The sequence below is a fragment of the Rhinolophus sinicus genome, linkage group LG04 (assembly GCF_036562045.2).
Source record: "Rhinolophus sinicus isolate RSC01 linkage group LG04, ASM3656204v1, whole genome shotgun sequence".
Taxonomy (NCBI): Eukaryota; Metazoa; Chordata; class Mammalia; order Chiroptera; family Rhinolophidae; genus Rhinolophus; species Rhinolophus sinicus.
In genome coordinates, this window is record NC_133754.1 from 170,535,945 (window position 1) to 170,555,626 (window position 19,682).

A 19,682-nucleotide genomic window follows, 5' to 3' on the forward strand; every position below is an offset into this window, starting at 1 on the left:
TAATAGCAAATAACTTTCCTGTTAGCATTTTTCACACAGAATCTCCTATGTTGATTAACACGATTTTTCCTTTCCTATGTTAAGGGAGGAAATGCCTATATTTGGAAGACAGAACTAATGACTTCTCTGCCCTTCACTGCTTCTCAGGCCTCAGAGGGGAGGGGGGATGAGACCCTAGACTATCACCTGGGGAACTGCTTCCTTAGTTTCTAAAGGCATGGAGTCGGCTAGGTGTAAAAGAAGACTCCAAGATGATCCACTCACTTCCAGTCAGATTCTGCTTCCCCGCGAGCCCCCGGTTCCGGGGTCCAGATTCTGCACATATGTAGATGAGCCCTGAGTTCTGATGAGAAAAGGTTCATGGTGCCCAAACACACTTTGTTACCTCTAACAAATCACCCACTGCCTGCAGGTTCTACCAACACAGGTTCCCTGCAGCCCCTAATTCTGAGCTCTGAAACTCCAGCGGATGATCGCAGACCAAAGATCTGGGACTAGGTCCTAAAAGTATCACATGCCTCCCCCATAGAGAGGCCAGCTGTAGCCTCATACTTCCTGGTTTTCTCTGTCTCCTTGGACTGCCTTCTCCTCCACGCTCCATGCCCACCTTGCTTCTCAGGTCTCCAGAGACTCTGGGGAAGCCAGCGTGAGCCTCAGGTGTTCTGGAAGATGCCTCACAAATTGGCCAGTGGTCTATGGGCGCCCAACTCAGTCTAGGCCTCAGGAAACCCACCTCCTCAGCAGAGCCCTGGCTACCGGGGCTGCGAAGCGTCTGCCAGCCACAAGGAGGCGCCAGGCCTCCCACCGTTGGCCTGGGAACAGGGCTCCAATTCAGGCACTGCCCACCCAGCGGTGCCCGCCCTAATGCAAGACTGACAAACCTCAGCCAGGAGCGTTCGATTAGCCGTCTGTGAGGGAACCTGAGCCATTCTCTGGAGCTCCTCTGAGCACAGGGCCAATCTGAGATTCCCCCCACCCCATCAGCAGAGCATTGCTTGGGGCAGCTCCAGGCACCCCCTCTCCATGGCTCCAGTTCTAGAGATCCTACTTCAGACATACGTGGCTAAACCAATTCATTCCATCCTTACAAGAATGTTTTTTGAATCACCTGGAGAGCTTTTAAAATTCCTGGTGAGCAGAAAGTAGAGAATTTCCACTCTCTTGTCACTGATCAAAGCAAGTCCCAAAGTTCTCCAGTGCAGGTCAGGGAAGCCCATGACGAAGGCAGCAAACATGGGCGCCTGTGTCAGGATAGCACTGTTTCGGGTGCTGGATATTGCCCTGAGAAAAATCAGCTCCTCGACCCTATTTCATTACCTTCTAGTAAGTGGGGAAGGCACTAAACAAGTAAACATCAAAGAAGATGGGGAAACAGTACTGCTTTACACTTGGGGTTTTGAGCAGAAGTTGTGAGGGGCGAGGCCATGCAGCTATCTGGCAGATGAGTAGTTCACACAAAGGGAGCAGCAAGAACAAAGGTCCAGAGATGGGAGTGCTCGTGAGGTGTCTGAGGAAAATTGTGTGCATGACGAATTCAGGGTTGACAGAAACATGGGAAACTGAAGGCGGATGTGGGGATCCTGACCGCTGGGTAATTACTGTCAGTGAGGCTGACCAGGTCCTCTTTCTGGGCAGGCTCTTCTGAGCAAGCTGGCACTCCAGTTTCTGTCTTTCAGTAATTCAGCCAGTAATTTTCTGTTGTTCTAATAAGCCAACAGAGCTCATAAGGTTTTTGAAAGCAGTGGAACAATGTTTCAGAAAAGGTAACTTTTAAGAACAATTGAAGTCTCTGATGGGCCTGTTTCTAGGAGCAGACAGTTTGAATTAAAGTCTGTCCTGGAACCAGAGACTCTAATGGCAGTCCTCTCATCCAGGAAGACAGATTGGAGTCGTCAGTGTTTCTCTTGAAACAGCAAATAACCTCAGGGTGTCCTGGTTTGACATTTACTCTGGAAGTTTATTTGACATTTATCTACATTTCCTCCATTCAGGTTTAACTCATTCATGATATTTAAAGGGCAACAGTAACAGGACAACTTAAAAATATCTGCTTAATCCCACATTCAGATAATTTAATGCCCATTTTCTTGACAGCACTCTGAAGGGTTCAATTTGACAAAGTTGTTTATTTGGGGGACAATGCAGCACCACAAATAAGTGTAGTGAATTTCGGTGGGAAGAAACCATGATGTAGAAAGCGGACCAATAAACTTTTCCTAAATAGTTTAGGTTGTGCTGGTCAAGAGGTAAAATCAGATATTATATCAGTAGTAATATAATAATAGAGAAAACACATTTCCACATTTTTTGATGAAATGCAAAATATTGAGTACAATTTTGGGGGAGGATTATACAGGTCTCTTAGTGAGAAGAATGCAATTCTTTTTTGGAATAAAATTTTTGGAATTTTGCTTGCTTTGGGTTGAAAATGGGTGTCCTAGTATCACATTAATTGCAAATGTTCTTGACTCACAGGCAATAGAAAAATAAGCAGCAGGTGGATTTGACCTCTAGGCCATACTTTGCCAACCTCTGATGTAGAAAATATGATTCCAATTCTTAGTTTTCCAGGAGATTCTGTCTGAAGTTATAAAGAGAGGAGAAAATGAAAAGGGAAGCCTACGTATTGGTATAGATACATTGACTATATTTGTAGATAATATCATCATATCTTATCAAAACAATGAAATCCACAAAGTGTTAGAACTAATGTCATTATACCTAATAAAAGATTTCATCAAGGGGGCTACTTACACAAATCAATAACATTTCTCTATGCCAGCAAAAACTCATGCTAATAGCTAATAGTTAAGAAAAACTGTGACAGTATAAAGGAATTAACCAAGATCACACAAGAAGACAACCAAGGAGAGAATTTTAAAACATCTAATAGCAAGGACATAGAAGGTGATCGGAATAAATTCACAGACACAGGACTCACCTGGTTTTGACCCAGTGAGCCCTGTGTCAGATTTCTGACCTCCAAGACTGTATAGTATAATAACCTTGTGCTGTTAGGCCACTAAGTTTGTGGTGATTGTTTCAGCATAAACAGAAAACTAATACAGGAACCATATGTCCTGTCCAGCTTGATGCCATGAATAGAGTTTCCTCACTGTATTTCTGATGCACAGGCAGAGTTTCCTTGTATATATTAACACTTGAAAGGAAGTGTGGCATACGTGGTCTGCTGAGTATCCTCAATCACACTTTCCTGCATTTGGAGTATTATTCTGTGGTAGCTCTTTGCAACAGTTATTTTCCTACCTTTAACCAACTCAATTTGTTTTTAGACCTTAAGAATTTATGGTTGGACAGTGAGGTGATTATATGGCAATAAGGAACTAATAAAAAAGCAACTTAGGTTTTAAATGTCATGATGGAAAATCCCCAATGGGACTTGGCTGTGAGTGGGTCACTCCAGTCCCCAAGCAAAGTGGACCAACAAGGAGTACATACCACCCGCTGATGGCTCATTTCACCATAACTTTCATTTGATCCCTGATTTAATGAGACATACACCAAAATTGGAACTCAGTGTTTTCTCTCTTTGTGTCTTTTAATGAAATGATAACTGACCCAGGTTGAAATCACCAAGATGGTAAAATGAGAGGTGCTAGCCCTCATGTTCCCCAGAAATGCCTATTTTAACAAACACGATGGATGAGAATAATGTTATCAGTGCCTGGAGGTACAACTGAAAGTTTCCAGCACGAAGGTAGAGGAAAATAATCCAAGACATTGGTGCACTGAAGAAGGTAGAACAAGTTCACTTTATCTGTGTCACCTCTCCCCCAGGGTGGCACAGCATTGCCATCTCTGGGGGCTTGGAGAGAGCAGAATCTCATGCCCCACCTCAACATGCTAACTCAGAGCCTGCACTTTAACAAAATCCCCAGAGGTTGTATGCACATTATAAGAAGAACAGCATCATCAAATTATAGAAACCATGGATAATATTTTTCATTGTTCTGTGTATTTATAATTTCTATAAATGGTGTCATATGCCACATTTAAGGAAACTATTTTCATTTAACAATTGACTTTGGAGAACTAACCATGTTAATGGAGATCTAGAAAGTTCCCTTTTAACTTCTTGAAGAAAATTCATATTTACGCTGCTGATAATGAAATCTGTTATGAAATCAATGTGTTAGTGGCATTGATTTAGTGCAATCAGGTTCAAATGGGGATGGGTAGAGAGTCATAATGCCCTCCACTTTTAAAAAATGCACCCATTTATTTTCTGGGAGAACCATGGCAACTTCGGATGTTCTTCCCAAAGAAAAGTAATTTCTGTTTATGGTTTAAAGACTAAATGTTACATGCCCCCCCAAAAAAAAAAAATAATGAGTTTTTAAAGTTCAGATGTGTCAATGCCAATGAGAAAACTAATAGCAAATTAGTTGAGGCAGGATGCTTTTACATTAACAGGGCAGATGTCAGAACATGAAGGGTCATTCACCTCAACCTGGAATGAGATTCATATTCTTAATATCTTCAGGAAAACTAGCAGCATACATTCTTATCCTTTGATCTTTATGAGACACACTTTGCTCCACATTTCATAGGCCATTCAACAGACCTACATCTTCATTAACAAGAGCAATGTCTGCTTTATCATGATTTTCAGTAGCCAAGCAAGTTAAAAGGGATATGGTGGAGACTTACTAGGTAAGGCAATGGAGAGAACCTAAACTATGTGGTCAATTTACTGGAGGAAGGCTGGTGTTGGTCATCAAGGTTTCAGCTATCCCAGCCTGGAGCAGTAAGACTCATTATGTGCTGGGAAAACACTTGGTGAAATTCTTACTTCCTGAACCTTACCAAAGAGACCATGTGCTGACACAGACTATAGAGCTAGGAGAATAAAAAGAAAACACTCAGGGTGTCGGAATATTACTATTGTGTCTTTGACTTCTTTGCAGCTTTCAGCAAAACTTATACCTGGGATGTACACAGGCTAGAACAAGCCAGGCAAGTGTTATATTTTCTCTTGTCAGGTCACTAAGAAATAGGCAAATCAAAGGACAGCAGCCCTCACAGGGACAGAGAATTACTGCAGGGGAGGAGAATCCTGAACCTCAGGGATGCTTCTGAGAAGCTAGAGGACCATGGGTACAAGGCCATGTATCGATAAGTATTATCGATTGCTGTGCACAGATTTAATTTCAAGGCCTGATACGCAAGACACACCACCACAAGCCGGGATGAAGGGGTTAAAGAGTTTTATTACAAAGCGAAAGTAAGTAAGACAAGACAGAGATTAGGGGACTATATCATCATACCACTAACAAGCAAGGAGGCAATTCATCATACCACCAGGGCCCAGTCAATTAGAGTCCTAGAAGCAGCAACGACCTTTCGTCAGCATGGGCGAAATGCCAGTCAAGTAGAGTCATCAGCACAGGTGAAATATCTTGCAGCAGCAGAGGCGGCCCGAGGAACAACTGTGCCTACCTCGGTTTTCTAGGGTTTTGAGGACTTCACTACCAACAGCGGCAAGGAGCCAATAAGCATACGTGTCAGCAACACAAGGAACTGGTCTCAGATCTGGCTAGGAGCTGGGGCCAGTCCTTGGTACAGATTAGATGTATCGGAGTTCAGCCCACCTGCGCCAAGGCGAAGGCCAGGCTCCACATCCTGTAAATATTTTCTTGGTCCTTGGGAGGGTAGCCAATCCTTCCAAGGCAAAGCCCATACCCCAGCCACTGTCAGAGTTTACATCCCCAAACGTTCCCAGGCAGACCTCCATATATTCTATTCCTTATAAGCCAATGTCCCCTCATTCACATGGTGTTGACACTACCTCTCACACATACACAGGGAAACATACATGACTGCAAGGATAATCATTTATTGACCAAGTAGAGAAAGTTCTTGTCTTATTCAGGGCAGAGTTCTCCTGGCTATGGCACAGAGAATCGCAAATTGGGAGGAAACCCTTGATGCTTGGTGAATTGATGAGTCTCCTAGTCACTTAGGGAAGATCCTGAAGATGCAGAGATAATGCTTTCATGTGACATAGTGATGGCCATCAGGTCACAGAACTTGTCACAAGATGACATGGGGACCATGGAAGGGAAGATCCTGGCGCCCAGGTGAGGAACCATTCACTTCGCACTAAAGAAACCGGTGAGAAAGAGAACGCAGAAACTCATAAGCACATCTGGGATTGAATTCAGGACAAAGAGAATTTCAATTTTGGAGAAAAATGATGAAGTATTAGTCATCAACCTGCATTCTAACATATGTTATTTGCCAGAATAGAGGGAAGAAATGCATTCAGTCAATGACTTCTTTTTTTCCTTTAGCTGATCTCATCTTAACTTTCCCTCTACAAAGTCTATGAAAAACAGAGGAATGAATGAAGGATCCTAGGCTGCTTTCTGCCATCCTCAGCGTGGGAAGTTCTAAAGAATTTGTGATACATTGAGGAAGAATGGCAAAAGCCATAGCTGCCTTTTATTAACTACTTACGTTATGCAGCCATAGTTGCTACAGCCTTCCCATACATTAGCTGAATGAAGCCCCAAAATACATCTTAGGTAGGAAACAGATGGGGAAACTCAGAGGCCATTATCCAGATTGGAAGACAACTGGAAGGTCAGACGGCTCTATTTGAAGATCAGAAGTTAAAGTTGTGCAGAGACAAAAGCAAGACATTTTTACCAAAAATTGGAGGGTCAGCTGGCCTTCTGGACTTGGAAGACAGACCACAAACAGAAACGTATTTGAGATTCATACTCACACACATTTACTCTTTTCCCATTTCAAAACTGAAGTCTTAATGATTTGTAGCACATTAACAATTACTGAGCTCTTTTCACCAGCATTATAACCACACAGTAACTCTATAAGGTAGACATCATTGTTTTACTTTAAATTGTTTATGTCGTGTGCTCTAAAGCTCACAGAAGGAGTGGGTCTTGAACCCAGGATGCACAACTCCAAATTTCAAGCTCTCCCCACAAGACTCCCTACTAAATTGTTTTTATGTTCATCTCTGCACGTAAACTCCTAATGCTCTTCGAAGGCAGTAATCCCTGGGCCACCCCATTTATCAAATATTACCAACCTGGAGGACTGGGCTAGTTGTTCCCTCGGGCCTGGAGACAGCGATCTGCAGAGGCAGAGCAGAGCACATTCATCACCTACCCCAGGTGATTTCCCAGACAGAAACCAAATGATTTTGTAGCTTAGGACAAAGGGGATTGATAGGAGGTGTTATGTTCTATTGGGTTTCTTGCTTTAGTAACAGGAGAATTTAGGAAGAAAAAAACAAAGAGAGCTACACTTACCGACTTTGGTCAGATCAAGAATGTTTTCCTTAGGAATTCCATATTCTTGGCAAATTTCTTCAAACCTTGTTTTTATTTTCTGATTCAAATCTCGTTCACGGCCTGTGGGAAGACTGACAGTAACTGTTGTGTCTCGTGTATTGGTCATTGAGAGTCATGGCTGTGGGGTGGGTCTCCAGATGGACGGGAAAAAGGGTGGCGCTATTTGGTGCTTAGGCAGAAGACTTGGGGATGGGATGTAACCTGTCTTGAATTTCACATCTTTAGGATAGCCTTCTGCATGATGAGGGATTTCATCATCATCCCACCACCAAGTCTGAGGGACTGCCAAGGTGACCATCTCTCTTGAGAGGAAGAAGGACACCCCAGGATAAGAATGGGAGGATGACTTTGTTTGCAGGTTTCCTTCCTTCCCCTGCCTCCCAACCCGAACGTGAGTGTCAGCATGAAAGTACTGTACCAAACAACTCCATCATTTGGGTTATTTTCTCATTTTTGAAATTCACAGTGTGACAAATGACATATTCACCATATACGGATTCAATTATGCGATATCTATTGTATCCATCATCTGTGGAGGAAACAGAACAAAGCACAGATTTCTTTAGCCCATGGAAAGCAAGCAAAACCTATTACCTATTCTCTCCCACAGAACAAATTCAAGTGCATATCCTAGAAGATTTAAGGAGTGATATCTAAGGCCTTCCATTTGCATCTCCTTGGGCTTCGTGTGGTGATTTCTAAGGGTAGAATTGACTCCTGGTTGACTTCTACCACAAGTAGTTGACCACTAGTGATAAAAAAAAACTTCAGCCGCAGCAGCTACTTACCCTCTATCATTCCCCCTGACACTCACCTACCTCCTTCGGCCATCTTTGCCAACTATGTGTCTCTGTCTTGTCTTTAATCGCCTCTAGCATTTTATACCCAGCACTCTACCCAAGCAGTGGTATGGCATGGCTACCCGACACCATCACAAAATGATCAGAAAATGAGCAGCTATCCTGACAATTTACATTTTTTCTTTTTTCCCTAATTTCATTTGTTGCAGGAGGTACGTGTGACCAAATTGCCATCTTTATCTGATAGTATTATGTGCCAGGCATTGGCTTTTACACACAATGTTCTCCCAAATTTGGGATATTGGCTATTAGATGCCCAATTATATTAACTAAAGAGGCACTGATCAGGAATGGATCAAGATCCTGCAGATACTGGAGTTTAGCAAATTCCTTGCAGTCAGAAGTAGAATTTAGAGAGACTTTTTTTTTGTATACTTACAGATGGCACTGTGTACACCATCCTGTTCTGTGTAATCTACAACAATAGAGAATTCAGTACATTGTCCATTTACCCTGTAAAACAAAATGAGCTATTGACTGTGGTATAGTGATGGGCCTGGCTCCCTCACTCTACCTGTAACTTGCTTGTCTGATTCCACTTAAGTATTGAACACTTTGGTACAAATTTGAAAGAGCTCTCCCATTATTTTACTTTATTTGGTACTTTAAGAATGATCAACTACTCTTTCCTCTACCACTACTTCCCACTATCAATATAACTGCAGCTACTTGTCTGTACAATTAGCTGAGTGCGCACATGTGCCAGCCTCTCAGATGAGTGCTTTACAGACAAACATTACTTCACTCATTCCTCACAAAAAACTGTGAGAGAACATTACTGTCATCCGCTTTTACCCAAGAGATAATTGGGGTGGAAAGAGATCAGTTTTCTAGGTCACAACTATTAAGAGATAGACTTGAGAAATAGACAGGCTATTGATCCCCATTCCTATGCTCCTAACCTACGTTATATAGCCAGACAAATTATGATTCTGATAACTCTCTCCACCTTACCTCTTCTACTCCCGTGGAAATTTATTCCTGTCACCAATTATTATCTATAAATCTTGAAAAGCCTGAGCTTCATCAAGTTGGATCAATGCTAGATGAGTGACTCTGTTTTTGGATACAGGTCTATATATATATATATATATATATATATATATATATATATATATATACACACACACACACACGTGCACATGTGTGTGTGTGCGTGTGTGTGTGTGTGTGTGTGTGTGTGTAGAGGCTCAAAATCATATTCAGGCTTCTTCAATTTTTTCCCCAAGTAAAAGAGACCAACTTACTTTTTGTGATATTTAAGTAGCATAGAAGAGTTATCCAAGGGTTGGATATGTTTCAAAAAAATCCTAAAGCCCCCATTTTCTTCGATCCTTTCCATCTCATCCGAAGCCAAGAAGATAGTATACCAATATCCTGAAATCTGCAATGAAATCAGTAAAACGATTGAGTTGGGAAAGAATAGGGGACACCACATGGACCCTTGTCTTCCTTGAACTTGGCCTGCTGGCCAGGACTCATAATGATGATGTTATGACGGAATTAGAACTTGGGTCAACTGACACCATATATAAGGTTTTTTCCACTGTCCCTCCAGTGAGAAGGTAGGTTCCCAAGTGTTGTCATCTTTTCACATTGTACAATTGCTCTTAGTCCAAGGTAAAAAACCACCTCCTTAGCCTAGTATTTCAAAAAATGCCTGCCCTCCAGTAGGGCCACCTTGCTTCAGAATCCTCCAAACCACCCCTGAAAGTGCAACGTCACTGTGCTCCACCAACTCTACCTTTGAAAGATCGAAGTTGCTTGTCACAACCTCATGGTGTCCTTCCACATGTGCCCAGACTAGAGTCAGCCCCAGACATAGTGACAGCAGCTTCATCTTGGCAGGTGACAGTAATGACTCAGCTACAGTCCCTTTGAGTGAGTCTTTCCCTGTAGGTGGCTCCACTGCTCAGCTCCTCTGACTTTATATTCATTCTGAGTCCAGTTATTTGTCCATGAGGTGCCAGCTTTCCTCCTCCCACTCCCTGAAATGTCCTGTCATTCACTGGTGTGAGGCCACAATTGTTCCTGACTTTTATACTTGTCAATCTCATCTCTTTTAATCTACTTATGACCTTACTTTCTCAAAACACATACTCAAGAAAATACTAGATGTCATAAAGGGCTGCTTTTTGGAACCCTATTTAACTGTGGCTCTGGCTTGGATTTAGAAAGACAATTTTGTTTGGTGAGAATGGAGTAGAACTAAAAAGTGGAATGTGTCAGACACCTCTGTTCCAACATTCATATGAGGTATGGATTTGCATGAGTTACCGCATGATAACTATCCCGAGAAACAAAAAAACTGTCCACCAAATATGACGTACATATCACAAAGCATTCAAATAGAGATGAATAACATTGGGTGGAATAGAATAACATCTTCCAAGTTTGTTGTCTGGTGTGTAGTTTTGAGCACATTTTATTTCCTTTCCCTGAATTCCACCACTGAAGACTTTCCTTTTCCCACAAGGAAGACGTGTATTCCTGTCACTATTGTATACCTCACTATATACCATAGACAAATAAGAGACTTGGGGAAGTAGAAGATGTCTTCCCTTATTTCAAGCAACTTTCAATGAAGGTGGAGAAATGCTTCATATCTCAATAGAAGCTCATTTCTCCAAGCATGTGAAGTAAGCCAACTAAGTAGGACAAAGACCACACCACTGTGTGTCAGAATTGGGGTGATGCTAAGGAGGTGGCATCACATAGAAAGTGCTTAAGAACATAGGAGTCATGCAGACCTGGGCCTCATTCCTATCTCTGCCACTTTGAAGCCATTTGGAAAAATTTAACCTCTTGGAGCCTTAGTGTCCTCTTACTGGGGATAATTGTACCTGCAGATAGATGCTGGAGGGATTCAGTGGGAAGATATACATAGAACCCTCAGACTACTGTCTGGCACACGTTGGGCTGATGTGGTTAGAGAAGTTTTCCTGGGGTAGGTGGGACTAGGGGGAGGCCATGATCATTAGGGGAGGTATGGAGACATGGAGAGCCTTTTGGAAGGAAAAGGATTCCTGGTGAGAGGAATGTTGTGGTCAGGCCCCTGTGACGCCAGTTGGGGCTTGTTCAAAGCTGTGGCTCATTTTAGCCTTGAACTAACGGTCCCCTGTTGCACCCACAAAACAGAAAGAGGCCAGTGTCCTGGGTGGAGCTGGGCACAGGGAAGTTACCCCAGTACCTGTGGCATCTATCTGTGGGCTGTTTTGGAGTCATCCCGGCTCCATGGGGGATCATTCATAGTTCATGCTCAACCCATATCCAATCACTGGTCTTTTGGGTCTATATAACTTTAGGCTTCATGGGCTGGCTGTCGGTTAGGTTGTGCTGTCGGAGCGATAAAAGTGCTGAGTTTGACACATCAGGGCAAAGGCTGTGTACTATATTCTCTCTAGTTGATTGTCTCCAAGAATCGATTGCAGCCTCTGAGTAACCAGATTTGCGAGATGATCCCATTCTTCCTGGGCTGTGTGTGATGCTGAGGGGAGAGTAAGTTACCAATGCTGCACACACACCATATCTATCCCATTCCACCACCACTCCTACTCTGTACCCATATCAGAGGGTCATATAGAAACTTTCTGCTTCTGGCCATTCCCACTGTGTGTCCCAATGGAATACCGGAAAGGAAGGTATATGCTACAAAATGTTTCCCAGTCTTTTACTAATAGTTTTTAATATACAAATCTTCACAGAATATTGTTATCCCTCAATATAAGTTTTTTGGCAGGTGTGTGGGCAAAACTTATGTTTACATTACAAAATGTGATGCAACATTTTTAGTAATCTGAGTGGACAGTTTGAGTTACATTTCACATACAGCTGATAGAAACCTTCAGAATCATGAACGAAAGCCACATGCATCTCTGATGTTCTAAGAAAAGCATCACAGACTTATCGAACACAAAGTAACCAGTTAGTTTTTGATGATGAAAAAACGATGTTTGAAGCTTTTAATGCCTAAACAATACAATTTACTCTTTTCATCTAGGCACATAATTTGTTTTATTGGATTTTAGGAAACTGTTGGGAAATTTTGGGGTTTGTGTAACCCAGTATAATTTTCGTACATAAACTTTGCAAGTGTTGGTGAGGACATGGAGAAACTGGAATTCTCATACCGCTATAGAAAAATGGTAAAACCATTCTAGAAAAGTTTGTCATCTTAAAAAAATTAAATACACACCTACTATATGATGCCACCATTACACTGCTAGGTACAACCCAAGAGAAATGTAAGCATAGGGCCATCCAAAGACTAGTACATGAATGTTCATAGAAACTTTCTTTGTAATAGCCAAGAACTAGGACCAATCAAAATGTCCATCAACAGAACTGGGTAAACATTGGTGGGATATCCATATAACAGAACATGATTCAGCATTTAAAAAGAATGGACTATTGATAAACACTACATGAATGAATCTCAAAATAATTATGCTAGTGAAAATAGCCAGAATAACAACATAAAAGCAGTACATGCTGAGGACTGCATGTACATAAAGCTCTAGAAAATGCAAAGTCTAACACACTAAGTGGATCAGTGGCTGCCTGGGGCTTTGGGTGGCACTGTGGGGAGGAGGGATTACAAAGGCGCAGAGCAAGCTATTGAAGGTGATGGGAAACAGAATCCTGACTGTGGTGCAGGTTTCAAGGGTATTGTCTTGTAAAGACTTATCAAACTTTATACTTTAAATATGTGTAATTTATTGTCAATTGTACCTCAATAAAGCTAGTATTAAAGGGAAATAACTTTCCTGTTAGTATTTTTCACAGGGAACCTCTGATTTTGATGAACATGATTTTTCCTTTCCTACGTTAAGGAGGAAATGCCTATATTTGGAAGACAGGACTAATGACTTCTCTGCCCTTCACTGCCTCTCAGGCCTCAGAGGAGAGGGGGGATGAGACCCTGGGCTATTATGGGAGGTGCTGCTTCCGTAGTTTCTAAAGGCATGGAGTCGGCTAGGTGTAAGAGAAGACTCCAACATGATCCACTCACTTTCAGCCAATTGCTGCTTCTCCACAACACCCTACTTCTGAGTCCATATTCAGGACATACATAGATGAGCCCTGACTTCTGATGAGAAAAGGCTCACGGTTCCCAAACACACTTGGGGGGTGGTGTTACCTCTAACAAATCACCCAGTGCCTGCAGGTTCTGTCAACACAGTTTCCCTGTAGCCCCTAATTCTGAGCTCTGAAACTCCAGCGGATGACCGCAGACCAAAGATCTGGAGCCCAAGTCCTAAAAGTATCACAGGCCTCCCCCATAGAGAGGCCAGCTGTAGCCTCATACTTCCCCATTTCCTCGTAGCTTCCTTGGGCTGCATTCTCCTCCAAGCTCCGTGCTGACCGGGCTTCTCAGGCCTGCAGAGACTCTGGGGAAGCCAGCGTGAGCCCTAAGTGTTCTGGAAGATGCCTCTCAAAGTGGCCTGTGGCCTCTCAGCGCCCAACTCAGTCTCAGCCTCAGGACACCCACCTTTCTCAGCAGCGCCCTGGCGACAGGGGCTGCGAAGCGCCTGCGAGCCACCAGGAGTCGCCAGGCATCCCTCCGTCGTCCTTGGAGAGTGGCTCCAGGGTCAGGCACTGCCCACCCCATTGCCTGCCCTACTGCAGGGCAGACAAACCTGAACCAGGAGCGTTGGATTAGCCGTCTGTGAGGGAATTTAAGCAATTCTCTGGAGCTCCTCTGAGCACCGGGCCAATCTGAGACCCCCCCACCCCCACCTGCAGAGCATTGCTTGGGGCAGCTCCAGGCATCCCCTCTCCTTGACTCCAGTTCTAGAGATTCTGTTTTACACATGTATGGGGAAACCAACTCATTCCGTCCCTACATGAATCACCTGGGGAGCTTTTAAAATTCCTGGTGAGCAGAAAGTAGAGAATTTCCACTCTCTTGTCAGTGATCAAAGCAAGTCCCAAAGTTCTCCAGTGCAGGTCAGGGAAGCCCATGATGAAGGCAGCAAACATGGGGCACCTGTGTCAGGATAGCACTGTTTCGGGTGCTGGATATTGCCCTGAGAAAAATCAGCTCCTCGACCCTATTTCATTACCTTCTAGTAAGTGGGGAAGGCACTAAACAAGTAAACATCAAAGAAGATGGGGAAACAGTACTGCTTTACACTTGGGGTTTTGAGCAGAAGTTGTGAGGGGCGAGGCCATGCAGCTGTCTGGCAGATGAGTAGTTCACACAAAGGGAGCAGCAAGAACAAAGGTCCAGAGATGGGAGTGCTCGTGAGGTGGCTGAGGAAAATTGTGTGCATGACGAATTGAGGTTTGACAGAAACATGGGAAACTGAAGGCGGATGTGGGTATACTAACACCGGGTAATTACTGTCAGTGAGGCTGACCAGGTCTTTCTGGCCAGGCTCTTCTGAACAAGCTGGCACTCCAGTTCTCTGTCTTTCCTTACCAGGGCTCAGCCAGTAATTGTCTTTATTCTAATAAGGAAACAAAGCCAGCATGAGTTTTTTGTAAGCAGTGGAACAATGATTCAGAAAAGCTAACTTTTAAGAACAACCTCTGGTATCTCGATGGGCCTGTTTCTAGGAGCAGACAGTTTGAATTAAAGTCTGTCCTGGCACCAGAGACTCCAATGGCAGTCCTCTCATCCACGAAGACAGAGCTGGTGTCTTCATTGTTGCTCTTGAAACCTCAAATAACCTCCGGGTGTTCTGGTTTGACATTTACTCTGGAAGTTTATTTGATATTGATCTACATTTCCTCCATTCAGGTTTAACTCATTCGTGATATGTAAAGGAGAGCAGTAACAGGACAACTTAAAAATATCTCCTTAACCCCACAACCAGATAATTTATTGCCCATATTATGAAGGCACTCTCAGGGGTTCAATTTGACAAATTTTTATTTGGGAGACAATGCAGCACAAATAACTATAATGACTAGCAGTGAGGGGAAAAACTATGATATAGAAAAGGGGACCGGTAAACTTTTTCTGTAAAGGATCAGATACTAGGAAATAGTAAAGTTCGTGCAGGCCAAGAGGTAAAATCAGGTATTATGTCAGTAGGAATATAATAATAAACACATTTCCATATTTTTTGATGAAATTCAAAACAGAATATTGAGCATAATCATTTTGGAACTGCAGGTCTATTAGTGAGAAAATTGAATTCTTTATTGCAATAACATTTTTGGAATTTTGCTTAATCGGGGTGGAAAATGTGTGTCCTAAAATCACTTTAATTGCAAATGTTCTTGACTCACAGACAATACAAAAATAGGCAGCAGGTGGATTTGGCCTTTGGGCCATATTTTGCAAACCTCTGATATAGAAAATATGATTTTAATTTTCAGTTTTCCGGGAGGTTCCAGCTGAAGTTATAACGAGAAGAGAAAAAGAAAATGGGAAGCTTAAGTGTTGAAAGATATACATTGACCTTATTTGAAGATTATATGACATATACCTATAAAACCAACAAAATCCACCAAGTATTAGAAGTAATATCATTATAACTAATAAAATATTTCATCAAGGGGAACTAGAGATACATTTACACAAATCAATAACATTTCTCTATACCAGCAAAATCTCACGATAATATCAAATGGTTAAGAAAAACTGTGACAGTATAAAGGAATTAACCAAGAGCACACAAGAAGACGACCAAGGAGAGAATTTTAAAACATCTAAGCGAAGACATAGAAAATGATCAGAATAAATTGACAGACACGGGACTCACTTGGTTTTGGCCCAGTGAGCCCTGTGTCAGACTTCTGACCTCCAAGACTGTAGTATAATAAGCTTGTGCTTTTAGGCCACTAAGTTTGTGGTGATTGTTCCAGCACAAACCGGAAACTAGTTCAGAACCCATTTCTCCTGTCCAGCTTGATGCCATGAATAGAGCTTCCTCACCATATTTCTGATGCACAGGCAGTTTTCTGCATATATTGTTAACTCTTGAAAGGAAGTATGGCGTACGTGGTCTGCTGAGTATCTTAAATCACACTTGCCTGTGGTGTCCTTGCAACAGATTTATTTCCCTTTCTTTAACCAACTCAATTCTTTTTTTAGACCTTAATAATGTATTGTTGGACAGTGAGGTGATAGTTTGGTGATAAGGAATTAATACGAAAACAACTTAGCTTTTAAATGTCATGGTAGAAAATCCCCAGTGGGACTTGGCTGTGAATGTGGCACTCCAGTCCCCGAGCAAAGTGTACCAAGAATCAGCAACATAGTACCTGTTGGTGGCTGATTCCACCATAACTTTCATTTGATCCCTGATTTTATGAGACAGTCCAGAAAATTAAAGCTCAATGTCTTTCTCTCTGTGTGTCTTTTAGGTGAAATGATAACTTCTCTGGATTGATGCCAGCAAGACGGTGGAATTGGAGTTGCCAACCCTCATTCCTTCACAGAAACACCTATTTTAACAAGCACTCATGGATGAGAATACTTTATGGGAATCCAGGATTACAAAAGAGAGGTTCCAGCACCCAGGTAGAGCAAAATAATTCAAGACATTGATGCACTGATGTAAGAAGACCAATTTCACTTTACCTGTGTCACCCCGCTCCCAAGATAGCACAGCCTTGAAATCTCTGGGAGCCTGTTAGAAAGGAGAATCTCAGGCCCCACCCCAGACATGCTAAATCAGAGCCTGCACTTTAACAAGACCCCCAGGTGATTTGTATGCACATTATGAGAAGCATAATATTGTCATACATATAGAACGTAAATAATAGATTGCATTGTTTTGTGTGCTATTTACAGTTGATATGAATGGTGTCATGCTGCACATATCATTCAACAATTGGTTTTTGAGATATAAGAATGCTAATATAGATCTTGTCCATTCCTGTCCAAATAGACAGAGAAGCTGGCACAGCTTTGCTAAGGGAGGTCTGCTCTGCCTGAAGCCTCACTCTAAGTTGAGTGAGGGTCACTGCTTCTTTATCCCAAAGTGAAGCGGTTGTAAATTGTGGCTGTGAAGTGGAAATCTAGGCTTAGTAGGAGATAATACTGCTGCCAAACAAAGAAGGGATTAAGGGCCCATCCCACCCAAGTCCATTGCTTTAGATGGCCTCAATGCAGCCACCATTAAACTAAGAAAAGGGGATGAGATGGGCAGAACATAAAGGCCAGTCTAGAAAATACCAGAGTTTCCAGGTTTAACTCTGTGTCTAGATAAGATTTTTGGTGTCTGGTTATCTGCACACTGAGAAGTCAAGAGGCAAACACATTAGAAGCCTGCCAAATATCCGAGGAATTTGCGTTGCCAAAAGAAATTTAGGTCTAGCCTATAGCAAAAGTAAGTGACCCTTTAATCTTCAAAGTAACTTCTTTGACCCTGCACAAGAAAAGTGTGGGTGTTGACAATGGGGATAATGGACAAGGAAGCACCTCCCAGACCTGGGGCCAGAGGACAGTGGGCACAAGACCATGCTTCCACCCCATTCTATTTCCCCTTACTTCAGACAACTCAGCTTTAGCCACAAAGGTGAGAGCAATGTCCTTGGGTTGATGGAGAAACAAGATAGAACTGGGTTTTTGAATGAGTACCTGGGACAGACCTGTGGCCACGTTAGAACACTCATTTCAGATTATTCATAGGAAAATGAAATTAATTCTTCATTAAACTATACTAGACTATGGTTGGGTCTCTTTTTTAATGGGACTCTAGCTATATAAACTAATGAAATGTCCAAACGGTGAAATGTATCCTTCCCCACTAAGCTGGTCCCTCAGCTGACAATAGTAATGGCAATTCCATCCTCCCCTTTGCTCAGGCCATGAGCCTTGGAGACGTCCTGGGTCCTAGTCCCTACAAGATGCAAAGCACTAAATCAGGCCCTGTATTTGTGATTTAGCTTGGTGCTTCCCAGAATTCCAGGGCACATGTGCATAGAGTGGGCCTGAGTTCTAGTCCTAAAAATGTGAATATTCTTCTAAGACCATCAGGAACATACCTGTAGTTGAACAGGGTTGGGTTCATTGTCGTAGCTAGGCAGCATTCACCGGGGGACCCGTGGGTGACTTTGTTATGTTGATGTCTTATGAGATTATGTCCTCAGAACCACCTGGCTAGGCTCTGAGCACCAGGCCATCTTGTGATAACATTGAAGCCCAGCTACGGGAGTCAGGTCAGTTCCAGGGTGGTGGTGTCTCCTTTGCAGGCCACAGACTGTCCGCTTCTTTCTGTGACCCCTGGTGAGAGAGAGGAGCTGACCTCAAGTTCATTCTGGTTCAACCCCTGCTTCTCAGAGGCACATACATATCTTAGTCTGCATCCCTGCCTGGCCATTTTGACACTTGCCCCCAAATCTGCATGGGTATCCTGATATACACAGCACTGCTCAGAACTATTTACCCATATCATTCCCATCTCTTTCTTTTTCTTTTCTTTGCTATTCTTTTCTTGTCTCTTCATTTCTTTTCAAAAGGACTGCTCTGCTCTGTTTCTGATCTATACACATCTTTACTCCTTGCTTTTGAGTGTTTTTAACATTTCATGCCCCATTTGCATAAAACGTTAGGAGTGGAGCTGGAGGTTTCAGTGTGAGTTAAACCTGCCATCTTGATCTGGGAACCGCTGCGGGTCTCTTTGTGCCTCCCTCTTGGCTATGGTTTCATCAACCTCCCATCATGAACATGGCCGCCTTGGATTTATTGTGCTTGTAATTTTTCAAACCCTTCTGGGTTTTGCCAAATGTCGGTAAACCAGACCAAGTACTTAAGTCAGGGCCAAGAAGCCTGAACCTAACTTGCTCTTCTGATATGGAGGCAGAGCAAGATATGGGGAGCGTCAGAAGCCTACAGAATCTTCTGTCATTAAACTTAGGTTTGTAATGACTGAGTCGTTCTTCTTGCATAGTAACACCCACCCTCATCCTGCTCTGCCCTAGTACCTTTGTGCAACTTTAACACTGTGTTCATCATCTGATGTTGGGAAAGGATGATAAGTGAAGGAGGAACTTTAATTTCCCTTTCTCTAAAGTCTGTAAGCTCTCAAAAGAGGAGGTTAATAACATCTACATTGCTAAAGATAGGTATTGCTCACATTTCATGGGATCTCACTTACTATGTTCACAGTAGATAATAGCGGTGGTTGCAGGAGGTTTTCCAAGAGCATGAAAGGACACTGACCATCACTATGATGGATAATGTAGAGAAGCTGGGATGTGGGGACACGTCGTGAAACATGGTGAGTTGGTATCAGCTTCAGCAGCATCTATATGTCAGCACCCCACTGAATAAGAGAATTCTCGGATGGGACAAATGATGGGACATATCTTAGTTTGTCTTATCAGGTCACTAAGAAAGAGACTAACCAAAGGGCAAGCAACACTCATGGGGACAAAACTAATGCAGGGGCCTAGAATCCTGAAACTTGGGGATGATTCTGAGAAGCTAGAGGAAGATTATAGGTACAGAGCCAAGGAAGTCCCCGCATTTGCTTGCTGTCAGCAAAATATCTCTCACATACACAAAGATAAACATCAC

At 42.7% G+C, this 19,682-nt stretch overlaps 1 protein-coding gene across 1 annotated transcript; it reads right to left on the reverse strand.

The window, feature by feature from the left end:
* Positions 1–7,251: 7,251 nt before the first annotated feature.
* Positions 7,252–10,204, reverse strand: LOC141571270 (salivary lipocalin-like). The gene is made up of 5 exons (XM_074331534.1): positions 9,948–10,204; positions 9,451–9,587; positions 8,583–8,656; positions 7,762–7,872; positions 7,252–7,403 (listed from the first exon to the last, which is right to left on the reverse strand). Exons 1-5 carry the CDS (start codon positions 10,041–10,043, stop codon positions 7,252–7,254), a joined length of 570 nt encoding a protein of 189 aa, XP_074187635.1. The 5' UTR covers positions 10,044–10,204.
* Between the last annotated feature and the right edge of the window lie 9,478 nt (positions 10,205–19,682).